General features: G+C 36.0%; 1 protein-coding gene across 6 annotated transcripts in view; it reads right to left on the bottom strand.

Moving 5' to 3' along the window:
- Positions 1–14,258, bottom strand: part of LOC106131844 (RNA-binding protein Musashi homolog Rbp6) — a 476,408-nt gene that overhangs the window by 36,929 nt on the left and 425,221 nt on the right. For all 6 annotated transcript variants that reach the window (XM_013331071.2, XM_013331072.2, XM_060944334.1 and 3 more), the window contains one exon: positions 1,124–1,206. In XM_013331071.2, the coding sequence (XP_013186525.1) occupies positions 1,124–1,206 (83 nt within the window). The remainder of the gene's footprint in view (positions 1–1,123; positions 1,207–14,258) is intronic.

The following is a 14,258-nucleotide window of genomic DNA, read 5'->3' as shown; positions in this document are numbered from 1 at the left end:
TTAATTTGATTATGTCCCGAAATTTTCACTAGAACGTAGACAATGTGCGTGCGTCTCTGTTAATCGTGGGTCAGTTTTATGGGGCAACATGATCGTAATACTCTTGTAAAGGGCATATTTAAGTTAATTAGTATTTTTTTTTTATTTTATTTCATTTAGTTTTATGTTTTTCTTGTAATTACCATTTGAAACCAAGTTTAAAAGAGCAAAAGGTAATAAGGTTGAATTTTACGTATTTTACCGACAATAAAAATTGTAAGTGGAAATTTAGTAGCAGCTTTTGTTAAATGGTTCGTAACTTTCGGAAATCCATTTAATATATAGAACAGAACTTACATTAAAATTTTAATTGATGTCTTAATAATAAAAAACCAATTCCTAAAAAAAAGATACAACAACTTTTTATCAATAACATTATACTGTACACTAACACAATTTCACTTTCCAAACTTTTTTCTTTAAAAAGTAATCCAATAAAAGTTTCACTCATCTTATTGAAAAAAGTCTTTTGAACTCGGCGCAAGTGTTCAGTTTACAAACCTCTGATATGAACTTGATACGAAGGTCAACGACCTCGTAAACCCGATACTTCGCTCATGCACTCGTCATCGGGGGGAAATCTAAACGCCCTAAAGTCTTTACTGACCTTTATAAACTCAGTTTGGTCAATTGCCACGTTTACAGCCAGAAAAATTCCCTTTTTCACAGTGATGTATCATTTTAAAAGACACAAATAATTAGATTGGTATGATCTGATTGACGTGATTGTTCGTGACTTGTGTTAGGAGATAAAAGTCAACGAAATACATTTTAAAGTAAAAATATATTTAAACACATATAAAAGTTGTTTTTGTTTCGATTTTTAATGAGATAATTCGGGACGTTGTGGCTTAGAGGCAAGTACTCTCCTAGTACGCTACATAGGCCAATTACACATAAATTAAAACATATAGCCTTTAACCTATGAATATTAGACCCAGCATAGGTTTTTATACCTACATTTAAAGATATTTCGTATTTGAATAATATGAGACTTTAGGTGTAGAATACTTAAATAACTTAAGATTTAAAAATTCCGATTAAAATATTTTAGATATTATTTAAACTAGTATCTAGTACTCACCATTTTGTTGTTAATTTCGTGAAAATGTATTTCGCACACTTTATCTACTATGTCTTCACTTTGAAATGTGACGAAACCGAATCCTGAAACAAAAGCAAAAAAATATGAACATTTTTTATTCAAGCCAATTTCTTATATCACTAAAGAACACTAATTAAAACAAGTTAATTAATAAATGATTGTTCTTGTTTCACTTATCATATAAGTTATTTTATTTTCAAAACCTGCGTGGGTTTAGTAAATCTATGTCTCGAACAGACAGCCATATAATACCTTTGTTATCTTGCTGCTCCATCTCTGAGGAATACAGAGAAAAAAGTAATAAAGAGAAAGGCCTGTCACTATTTGAATCTCAATTTCATCATTAAGCCATACTGCTGAACATGGCTTTTCAGTCCTCTCAAGACTGATGGCTCTGTTTAGATGTGAATATATGTCATAGCAACGTTCGTGAATAACCCTGTTTATAAAAAAGGTAGTAAGAAAATGAAATGAATGAGTGTTACCAAACTTCACAGCTACATTTTAAATCTGTCCATGAATTCACCCTGTTGTAAGTTATTGCGACCGAAATCCCATCTTTTGATATCGTTTTAATTAAGGCCACTTCGCGTCGAGTTAATATCAAAAGGCACGTCAATCAGGTTTCGACGGGCCCTATCAGGTACTTATTGTACCGAGGGGCGCGGACAAACCGGCCTTTGTATTAACAGTTTAATGAAACTCAGGGTTGCCAGTGACAAAATTTTAATATATACTAAAAACAGATATTAGATAGGAATATAATTTTTTTTATAATGCCACATTTTCGTTAATAAGTTTTACACCATGAGGTTAATGTACTAAGAACAATTACATAAAAACTGTTGTTGATTGCTTAGTCACAGCATTACAATTTTCGCACTTATTATAATATAACATGATAATTTTTTTTAATTATCAAAAATTGAAATGCTCGTTTCTGATCGCAAATAGTCAGTAACGCACTGTCAATACGTTATATTATCATTGCTTCCAATACAATTACATCACCGCTTCACTTACAGGCGGTTGTCACACGAATAAATCCTTCAAATGGTGAAACATGTTGCCGTTTTCCTCGAATCACGTAATCACCTGACGTCGACAAAGTTCACGCTTAAAGTGGCAAACAAAACAAGGCGACGAGCAGGCGTGTTTCCTTCTAACGATTAAGATACACATACGTAGTGTTGCCACTCTGTGGTCAACTATCGATAGTTAATTAAAAGAAAAAAGTATCGATAGAATATTGATAGCTAGTTTTGGTATAAATGGTGCAGTAGTATTTGTAAAGAAAAATAATATCGATTTTATTAAACCGTGATGACTATCACAATCGACACTATCGGTAGTATCGTAAGTCTATTGGCTATTTTTCTATTGGGGAGCAATACAATACGTAAAGAACAACAAATACTATTAATAAGAATTATTAAAACTAATAATTTTAATTGGCATTGCATTGCATTTTGGAGGTTATCTATCGATACTCAAATTATCGATAGTTCGACAACACTACACATACGTGACGGGCGCCCACTATAACAAACAGCATTAGCGGCTCCCACTGGCGGCGCTCTGCAAACAGAAGGCGCCCCGATTATGCTGACAAGCCCCGTGTCCTATAAAAAAATGGACAACCAAGATGCTGAATGCGTACCGAGAGTTCCGCACTAATTCGTTAACTGAAAAGGCTTAGCGACTTTAGATTATTCCATTAGTGGATGGGATAGTACCTCTATTAAAGTTCCCATTCCATCATTTAGATGAACGTGACCTTTGAATCTTTAAAAAACTGTTAGCTTTGTCTACCCCGTAAAAATTCCGAAAATTCTTGATTTTTTTTAACTTTTCCAAAATGTTACTGTGTAAATTACGACATATACGAAGGTGACCCTCTTTGTGCTTATTATTGGCACTTTATTTAATCCACAATAAGTTTATACATCATCACAATGGTCTTTATAAGTGGTAAAAATGGAAGCACAAGTTGAATACCTAGGCCATGTAACCAATGCATCTTGTCTTAGTAAAGAACATAATTTAAAGTGCTAACGATGCTCTTACGGTGAGAGAATGTATAACCATGATACAATCTGGGTTTGGTTATCCTGCATAAGTCGTACTTCCTATAAAACCCCCAATTTTAAATTCCCTAATTCAGGATTATGATCAATAGCTCACCCTGGGTATCTGTTCTGAGAGCTGGGGAATCAACTGGGACTAACGCCGAGGGTAAGAAGAAGAAGATCTTTATAATCTGTGTATTATTCCTAATATTTAGTCCGTCACCTTTCATTCGTAGTGACCTAAACAAACACCCCAAAACTAGGGCGCACTTGGTATTTCACGCGCGGCCGGGCGGCTTTGCGTAGGAATCGAGCCAAAGATACTAACCCCGAAAAGGCAAATAAGGGTTCAGTCGAGTTCCATAGATGACCGGATTTTCTTTATGCATTATAAGGTCGGCACGGTATATCACGAGAATCGTTTCTGCGTTATTGCTTTCCCAATAAAAACGATTGGAAACAATCTCCACTTAAATAAAACATGGCCGGGAGACGTATGATGGTGAAGCGTTTTCATGTTTAGATTATAAGTAGGTTTGAGATCTGGGGACTGCGGATACAGTTTTATTTAGTTACATACCACAAGGAGACGAATCCCTGGCTTATTTATGCGGGTCTGTAAACTGAATAAACCTTTGTGTTCACTGAGGAAAAATATCTCGGAATAGTTGGACACCTCACGAATTTCTTAAATTTTTTTTTGGAAAAATTATGTGTTTTACATAAACAATGTATTTTTGATTTTTTGACACTTAGCCGATATAACATTAAAAGCCGATGACGTTAAGTATGTTAACATATAAAAAATAATAGTTTAAGCAGGTACAAATTTAGACACAAAATAAGAAAGCCAGGCTCCATGGTCAATGGCATACCCTGGGTTTTTCTTCAGAATGGTGAAAATGCAACTGGGACTAAAAGCCAGGAGGAAGAAGACAAAACAAAATAAGAAGATTAAGTACGCGACTTTATACGAAACAAACAGCAGTTGCCACAAGTAAAGTTATCTGCGGGCGCGATGGCTAAGCAAATATGGAGCTGGACTCGAATCAAACTAAATAAGTTCGTTCTAAATAGAGCATAATCCCTCGCGTGTTTTGTTAAGGCACGCCGTGCAAACACAATAGGCCAAAAGTTGGGAATGAATCGCTAAGAGAAAAGGGAGAAAGCATTGTCACTGACCACGTAAAAAGTTTTCGGATTCGTGTTGCCTTTGTGTGCCACACGATAAATGGGGCATTTTCGTGAAATTCGTCCGCGTCACTCCCTCTGACAATAGACAAGATAAATCTGTACGTAAGAAAAGGATTCCGTAAACATAATTATTTGAATTCGCAATTGTAGCTGTGAAACGCTAATGAAAGTTTCCCGGCGACGGTCCGAGAATTAAGTTTATTTCCCCCCGGCTTCAATTAGGGTGGACACTTACCTTTATTTTTTAGAAGGAATACTTTAATTAAATCTGGAGGCTTACAGGTGATTTGCTGCAGAGTTCTGCCCTACAGCCTTTGACAAATGAAACTCGGGATGCATTTCGCCCGAGTAATAATTAAAACTTATCTAATTCCCTTAGGCTTATTGCATTGGGTTGATAAGTCTCATAATGTTATTGTATCTTTATTTTATTTACATTCCGTAATATAGGAACTCTAGTGTATACTAATCCAAGTTTGTAAGCATTTGAATGCCATTATTTAGGTCGGTTCTATTAAATGTTGCCAGTGCAAAATTCTTGAATTTCTATCAATTCGTTCCGAGTTTGCACCTGCGAGTCTCGTATTTTTAATATAAGAAAGGGGATGTTCCGGCAAGATTATGAATGTGTCTTCCGATATCAGATATCTCGATTCCCGATACATCTGTGGAGTACGTGGGGGTCCGGGGCCGCGGGTCGCCCCGCCCTGCCCCCGGCCGTATAATCTGCCCTAGCACTGTATAGAATACCGGCCGGTGGCGTTTATGGGGCTATAATAACCGTATAAAACGCGACTTATTGTAGGCGTCGATAACGAACGTTACAACCTAGTCCTCCACTTTGTACCCTCCTCGCTTCTTGCAACGTTTTTTTTTTCACTTTTACTTATTCGCTTGTAGTCATCTAATTGAATTCCAGAAAAGTTGATAGAATTACATCTCGTGTCCACGCTGCCGAATAAAAGTAATGTTGTATGGCATTAACTAGCAAGTTTTCATTAGGAGTGAACTCAACAAGCACTCAAATGAGCAGCCGAAGTTGCCGGCCGCGCTCCGACGTCCAAACTTTTGTTATTGTTTCGCTTCATTATTGTAATACGAAATACGCAGCACAATAATTAAGAGATGCTCGGGAATTGTCCCTACTGACGTAATAGTTGGCTGAAAGTTTTATCAACGAGCTCTGTCCTGACAGAATGTTTGCTTCGTAAATAATTGCTGGATTGCTTTTGACTCCAGCTAATAATAACAAGTTCATCGCACAAGTTATTAGAGGAAAAATAAAGAATTAGAAAAGGGAATCCCACGGCGCCGTTCAATGTTGAGCGATCAATGTTTATTAGAAACCTATTAACTAAAGCGAACTATATTATAGGTACCAATACCGCAAGAAAATATATTAACTAAACAAGTAAAAGTCATTGAGTCCTTACAATAGAAGTAAAGTATGTAAAGGATTTTTATTGTAGAAGTGATCACTTCTACTCATACAAGAATATGTCCGTACAATAAAGCGCTATGGAACTTTATTCATTCTTAAATGTTTGCAAATCGTTGTTTATTTTCCTAACATAAAGAATGTGTGTGTATTCCACAATGATACAAAAGTAAAATGTGTTCTGGAAAGCAGCGGCCGTCCATACAGAGCAGCCGAGCGTGCAGCAATACTGTGAGATTACAAGGAGCTAATCTTTTGAGAATGCAAACAGTTTATCGAAATAGCTGCTCTGCACTCGTTTGATGCCAAAACAAATATGTGCGCACATCTAATGCATTCGCGACGACGAATCAAAATGCAAACTTTCGGCAAACGAACAAAATGCCGGATAAAAGCTGTTGCAGAAAGAATTGGCTCCTCTTCATTTTCTCCATTGTGAAGTTGAATAGAGCGGGAACAATCAACTTTCTCGTACAACTGATTGTGTGGAGACAACCTTATTGTCTCCGCTCAGGTAAAATAGAAATACTACTCCGCCGCTACTTTTTGCTTCACGATGCTCAACTTTTAAATTCCAAAACTCCGCAACTTGTTTATTGCACGAGCGACGTTTTTAGAGCTCCATATGGGCAAGATTTACTCAGCAAAAACGTTCTTGAGAAAAGTTTTTACCAGGAATTCTTAGGAAACTTATCAAAAGGCGCAAAAGGAAATTATGCCATAAATCAAACATCGAAAATTTTTTTAGAGCGATATGTAACACGAGAAATATTTGGGAGAGTGGCCGTTAGGCCGCAACCGGCGAGACAATTTATCAAGGCGACGGAACCCTCGTCCAATCGGTTGATAGCAATGCCATAAATATTTACTTTAATAAGATTCCGTCCTTTTTATTCGCGACTGCCTTGTTTTACGACACACTTTGGCCCGCGATTGCGACCTGTAGCAGCGTGGGCGCATTGTTTTTATTGTCCAACTTTCCAACAAAATGTACGTTCAAGTTGCAGTTTGAAATCTTATAAAGTCAAGATTAAAGCAGGTACATTGAGAGTTACATTTAAAACAAAAAGGAATAAAAAATCGAGTCAATGTTTGTTCAGTTCATGTCGAAATTTCATTAAAACGCAATCTATACATTTTATATGTATAAAAGTAATTTTCTCCAAAAATTTTTCAACTACCTATGATGAAGTGAAATTAATGTAACCTGGAATTCGCGTAATTTGTTAACGTCATCTTTTCGTCCAGATTGTAGTAGATTGCTGAGCCAGAGCCGGTTGGCAATTAGTATTGGGCGTAACAAGTTGGCGTGCTGCGCGTTTGTTCAGCCAGATTACTATCGGGATATTTTAGATAGTTAGTCCGGTATGATAGTTGCGGTCAGCCGGGATCGCTCGGATCGCCGCGGAGCGCGTAATCCTCGTAGGAAGACGTGCCCGAGACGCGGGGGATGGGATTTGTGGGATCATCGGACACAAGACGGGAATACCCTTGTTGTGGTTACAACACTGTTCCTTGCAATGAACTGCTTGTAACATTCGAGTACGATAAAATTAACGAATTCTTATTTGCATATCGACTTTTCAAAATCTGGCGATTGTTGAGCAGGATTCTATAATGTATATTTTGAGTTATAAACGTGATCAAATAAGACTGTAATTTTGAAATTGCTTGAAAAGTGTTTGAAATTGCTGGCAATTATAAATATTAACGTAGACTTTAATCCCGTAATGGTTAACACGAGAGCAGGATAATTTGACTGCGAATTAATGTTATAAGATAAATTATTTTCATCTCGTTAAGACGTGCAGGCCCCTCAGGTGAAATTATAAATCAATTACGTTCTCCTAAATCCGAGTATTATACTCGCTTAATAACATTTTTATCTGGGATTATTCTTTCATACTCCGAAGAGAAAATTCGAAAGAGAAAGCGTATAGGGAAAAGAAAGGTAATATTATACCGATAATATCGTTTTAATTGCGTAGAAGGCGGCGTGGGGGTGCCGACATTGGGATGCGAGGAGTGAGGCGCGCACTCGCCAGGCTTGCGAATGAAGACTGCACGTGCGAGTTCGGCGCGGTTCACTTGTTAAGACCGCAGCGAGAAACCAAATATTTACAATGGCGTTCCAAATACAAAACTTTGCACTCGAAAAAGAGCCATCTTAAAGTTTGTGGTGTATAGGGTTGTATATTCTGTCCTGAGTTGAGAGTGACCGGTGGCGCACTGTTCGCTTATTGCGACCACCACGGTTGTTTGCTGAGCACTACAGAACAGTTTTCGTGCTGATTTTGGCAATATAGTTGTTGCAGAGAACGCCCCATTGCAGTCGCAACTTTTTGCAGTGTCGTTAGCGGTTCTGAGGGTCGAGTAAACTTTTTATTGCTTTTATTATTAATATAGCTTTTTAGTGCTCTTAACTTCTTACAAGCGAATTCTAGTTAGTTAAAGACTTGAAATATCTATTAAAGATACCGAGGAAGTTATCTATATATAAGTTATGCTAAGGATTAAATATAATTTTTGAGAAGAAAAATATTGTTTAGGATTTAAAATAAAAACAAAGTAACTTTATATTTATGCGAAACAAAAATACTGTTGTTAACTACACGATGTTTACGGATATTCGAAACTAAAGAAAGGCTTATCGTTAGAACCAAGTAGTGTAAACAAAGTCACATACTTATACCTGTTATAAAACTCGAGTTGAGCACGTTTCTAAGCCTCTAAAAGATAGGTTTAGGCGGAATAACAAGTAACAACAGGGCGGGATGGCCGGCGTCTCCACGGTTTATTGTTCCAACATCTGTCGGGATATGCAAAGTGCGAATCGTAAAACAACAGTTCGATCCGATTACTTTACGCAGTTAACTCCCTCTTACACTCATCTTTATAGGCTACCTGCGAATTCTGATGACCCTGTAATGACTTTGATTAGGAACTTTATTACTGTGTAATGGTCTCGCGGAGACTTCACTATTTTTTGTCGCGAAGTGTACCGGCTTACAATGTGATTTTTTTTCGCGGAAGTATAAACTTTATGAAGATTGTGAAATACTACTTCTGAGTTTCTTTACAGCGTGGACTAACTGGTACCGGGGGTAAACTAAACATGCAATTTTTTACAGTCTTCATGAATTTTATTAGTGTATTTTTCAAGACAAACCGTTTGTTTACTTAGGCTACAAAATTTGGGGAGTATTTTTTCGAAATGTGTTTATTATATTATTTATATATCATGTATTTTTATGAATGTGCAATTATGGATTTGATAAAAAATCTCTATAATAACTCTGAATGTGAAAAAAGCGGATAAGCTGAGAATCGTCATTATTAACCGACTTCAAAATAAGGAAGAGATTCTCAATTCGACCATATTTTTAACTATTTATGTTCTAATTTATCTAAAATACAAATGGACACTGATTGAGCGACTGATATATCAACGCACATGCCAAACTGCTAGGTCCAGAGATTTGAAAAATGCGACAATTTTTTTCAAGTTTCATATTGAAAAATGACGAAGAATATTTTTTGCTATATGTTATGCTATCCTCTGATACTCGAATAGTCGACGCGTAATCGTTCTGCGTAAATACGCTCAGCACTCAGTACTGGCACTCAGCAGGTGCGCGATGTGTGCGCAGCGCTCGTGTGAACAAAGCGGATGAGCTGAGAATCGACTTCAAATGCCGCCGTTCGATGCCCCGCTCTGATTCAAAGGCCGATTTAAAATTTACCTAAATTATACATGGTGCGAAACAGGCGACGATTCTGAGATTTAACGCTGAACGATATCTTCGTTTTAGAGTTCTGTGTGCTTTTGTTTCTGTGTGAAAATATGGGTCCCAAAAAGGTTGTAAATTATTTTTAAATCACTGTATGGGTTTTAATTGTTCTGCAATAAGTTTTCTAAAAGGGCATATTTTTTTTTACAAAAGAACATCGGATTAGATAGAAAAATGAAAGTTTTAAAACGTGGATCTCAATAAAGACGCCCGCGATTTTTAATATATCAAACGAACATAATAGTCTCCGTCGCTGAAAGTAAGGGAATCGAACAATAGTTTTATTTAAAACGCATAAAAGCTCTTGCTTCTATACCTCTATCACAGTTAGAACGACTGCAGTTTAAAAATCCTTTTTCGAATTTAAATTTGAAAAGTTGTCCGTAGCGTTCAACCCGGTAACGGTAAAAGGGTATTACTTATGAATCAATAGTTAATGAGTATCAATGGGAGGCTTTTGAAACTCGCCAGCCTCTCTCTGTGTGCATTCTCGGCGCATCATTAATATTGGAAGTGACTCCCGGCCATTGTCTCTCGAGTAGCCGCTCTTTGTATATTATACGTCGACTTCTGTACGGAAACGAACTACTCATTTCCTTTACTGAAAAGTTTCTCTTTGCAAAATATCGAAAAGGCTTTATTTTGATACTTTGTAATATTTTATATCGACTTCATTTAACGTTTCTCCTTTCTGTTGCAAAGTGGCTTAATCGTTTATTGCTAAAAAAACTATGTTCGTGAAATGTGAAATCAAAGCGCTTACGGAAAATACTTCAGTATTTAAAATGGAATAAACAAAACAGCACAGAGAAAACTTATGGACTGAATGTGGACTTTTCACAGAAATACGTCCCTTTCCAGTTCCAACTTAAAAAAAAGGACTAAAATTTAGGAGTGTTTTAATTCGAGAAATCAAATTTATCCGCAAAAACCAGTTTTTTACTAGAAAAATCAAACTTCCAGTTTGTTTTACGAGCCGTAAAATTGCGAACGCATATCCATAGAAAAATGACGGTTTTGAAACGAAAAAAGTGGGACCGGCGACCAAATGAAGTTACTCCCTTACTATTTTTCCGGTGGAACTATTTTAATTAAAGCCACTCGATTGGAAGGAGTTTATAGAGGGACAAATCGGGCGGGAGCGATAGATTGGGAATGTTCAATTTCGGAGGCTGTGGATGAAGCTCCGAGGCGGCTAGTAATTGTCGTGGTCATTACCGTTTACGATAATGACTCGCATAGGATAGGATTGACGCCGCTATCGCGCGCCTCTGACATAACAAGCCCCAGATATCAGTCTAATCCTGTGAATATGCGACTATATACGAAGCCTCATTGCTCCCTGTACTTCCAACGTTGTAATTCGCTATTTGGTTTCAGCGGTTAATAATTGATCTCGGTTGTGTTGTAAATGCAACAGAGTATTTGTACCTTATGAAGCCGTATTAGAGGTGATATTGAATCGAAATGCCATCTCGTTGTATCCACCGCACGTGAAACTAGTTAAGTCCCAATGACGGTAATACGCGCATAATGAGATTTCGTCTATGATTTCGGGTTAATGTTATGACAATGCAAGAAAATGGACCATAAAGAGGTTTGTAGGTAAACTAGCAAATGGAATGAAAAGTTGAACAGGTTTTAATCAACTAAAATGTTGTCGATGCAAAGGATTTTCTGAAGTTTCTGTTAGCTCCAACTTCGTTCAAGTTTTGTGAAGTTTTTTTAAGGTTTTTTATTAAAGTTTCCATGTCGATGTTTTTATTTACTCAAAGATGTCGTAGCTTCAATTTGAAATAAAGAGTACTTTTATAACTGCTTTGGATTTTTATATATTTTCTCGAGGAATAAATTCCTCGTGGAGTTAATCCTCATGTAATATTCCTCAATAAGACAATCCATTCCCTTGTTTCGCATCTCTGTAAGCCATTAAGGCGAGTTTGCCCCGAAGAAGCCATCTACATGATCTGTGCATATTAATAACTTCGGGATTATATGCACTTGCACATAAGATAGCGGTATGTTTATGGTTGATACTGCAAGACGAAATGTTCTGTTTTACTTGTAATATATTTCGCCTTATGTCTTTAGGAAATATAGTGGCTTTGAGATTGTATGTGAGCGGGTAGAATGAAGTGAATATTTGTTTATAGTTGTGTAAAAGAAGGGACTGCAGACGAGTCTTATTATTTATTTATTTATTTTTCATTATAATAGTAAATATTATTGAATATTAAAGATTTTTGTCTATTGATTATGTTTAATAGAGCAGTTTTATGTTTTTATAAGTGTACAAGTTATCGCAATATTTATATTTGTGTGGTTTCTTTAGAATAAAATAATCCTTAGAAGATAAATTTCTAAAGTGCTGTAGAATGAGCGTCATTTTTTTTAACACTTTTTGAAACGCCAGTAACGGATTCCTGTGTGCACTGCGCGCAAAGACTGAAGATGTCCTAAGATGAGGGGCAAGTCTAAACAAACCTTAAATGAGATGGAAAAGCCAAATCATAGAAGATGCGTTTTTAATTTTTAACCATATTGTTTTTATTATTAAAGGTTACATTTATTGCTTTAGAAAAAGAATGATGTTTTAAAACTAATTGAATTAAACATCGCTTTTGACGTTAAAATAAGTACATTACAAATATAAAAAATATTGTTAGTTTGAGAGCTGGAGAAACGTGAAGTGAGTGATAGCGAGCTTTAGATAATTTAGCTTATAAATATTAATTGAATGATTTATTGAATTATATTAATTGAATTTATTGATTGAATATTAATTGAAGTTGCAATGCGTTCACAGGCAAGGTACTGATTTGAAAATTGGCGCTCTGTCTGTTTAGTCAAATATTTTCAGTCACATAAAAAGTCAAAAAGACTTACTTAAAAAGCAGTCAACAAACATGGGGTATTGAAAAGCAAAATTGATTTTAAATTTTGTTGAATATAACGTAAACCTACTTAGTATTGCGTAAATCTACGTCTGCTTTCACTCCCCTTTCACAGTGTGTTCAGGCTTTAATCCCGACCCTTCCCCCTCTCCTCACCCCCGTAATGATGCGTCTCAAGGATGCAAGCTGAAGGCTTCCTCAGATGCATCGCGGCATAATGAAAACTTTTCTAAACGCGTGGTCACGCACACAATCTGAATTGTACAGGCCATGTCATGGAAGTTGATCGGTTTTTAAGCAACTGCTCAAAAATGGAGGATTATGTTTTCCGTATGTAGGTATTTTTTATTTTATGAAACTGTTTTAAAGATGTTAAAAAATGGACGCGAATTTCATCTTTAGTTGTGCTAATTAACCAATAGCTATTTGTTTGCTGTGCTGTTATAGGAAATTTATAAAGGCAGTTTTACAGGAGCAACTAAGTATTTCTTACGGCAAATATTTTATAGTCAGTTTAAACTGTATCTTGCTCTCATTATCAATTGAAAATGCTCATCCAGAGTAATGTATTAAAAAAGTAAATCCTTAGAAAAGCAAGTTAAACCATTCCAAAAAGCCTTGCAAGTAGAAGAGTACCCTAAAATACCCGTTAGGTTAATAAGAACATGAAAATATTGGAGAGAGAGAGAGTGAGATAACAAAGTCTTTAAAATATAGAATGACATCAAAATAAGCGCTCAGAACCTTATACTTGAATACTAAGCGATAATAAAACTCTTAGAAGTTCGCCGACCTGTTCAACTAAACACAAATAGCATTAGATAAAACTTAGCACAAAACAGGTAAAATTTATAATTAAATATACTCACGCGTTCATAATAATAAGGGTTTGTGGTTCAAAGCTGCAGTTCTCGACACAAGAATTTAACTAAAGTTAGTTTAGTAAGTTTAGATTAACCCCAAAGTATTTTAGCAAGGTGTGACTTGTGTAATGAGATGGTTTGTAGGTGACAATTTTGCGTGATAAGTTCCTACTGTATGACATAGTTATATTACTTATGTTTAATCCGTTTTGTAATAGTTATTACGGTACTGTATTTAATAACAATTCATGTCAGAATGTTGATGTTGTGCATTACTTGGAACTTATTGAACATCAAATTGAAAACAAATATGTGATTGACACAATTGATGATACTTTTTTTATTACGTTATCCATAAAAATATGACTTAGATTTTTTGTGGCTTCTGGCTCTGTCTACTCAGTAACGGCCTCTGTGGCGCAACGGTAGTGCTCTTGCCTGTGACACCGGGGTCCCGGTTTCGAATCCTGGTCAGGGCATGATGAAAAACGAACTTTCTATGATTGCCCTAGGTATTTTATTTTGTAATAATTACTTATATTTATCTATATAAGTAATTTTTTTAAAATATAGTATCGATGAGTTAGTATTTCGTAACACGACTCTTGAACTTACTTCAAGGTTAACTGTGTCGTCCCGTTTGTACTTATTATTATTATTTGTTTATTATTTGTATGATATAAAAACATGATAAGTGTGTGATGTGCTCCAATCATGTCATTCTTCAGACTACAGTCGAAAATACAACAGCTAAGGAAACAAGAACGGAAAGATTAAACACGGAACAGTTTAATTACATGCAAATACAATAGTCAGCACAAATAGTTTATTAATACATGACAGCGCAAGAAACAGCTAAAGTTGT

The sequence above is a fragment of the Amyelois transitella genome, chromosome 5 (genome assembly GCF_032362555.1).
Source record: "Amyelois transitella isolate CPQ chromosome 5, ilAmyTran1.1, whole genome shotgun sequence".
Taxonomy (NCBI): Eukaryota; Metazoa; Arthropoda; class Insecta; order Lepidoptera; family Pyralidae; genus Amyelois; species Amyelois transitella.
The sequence above is the reverse complement of the archived record's forward strand: the minus strand, read 5'-3'. Positions and strand labels throughout refer to the sequence as shown.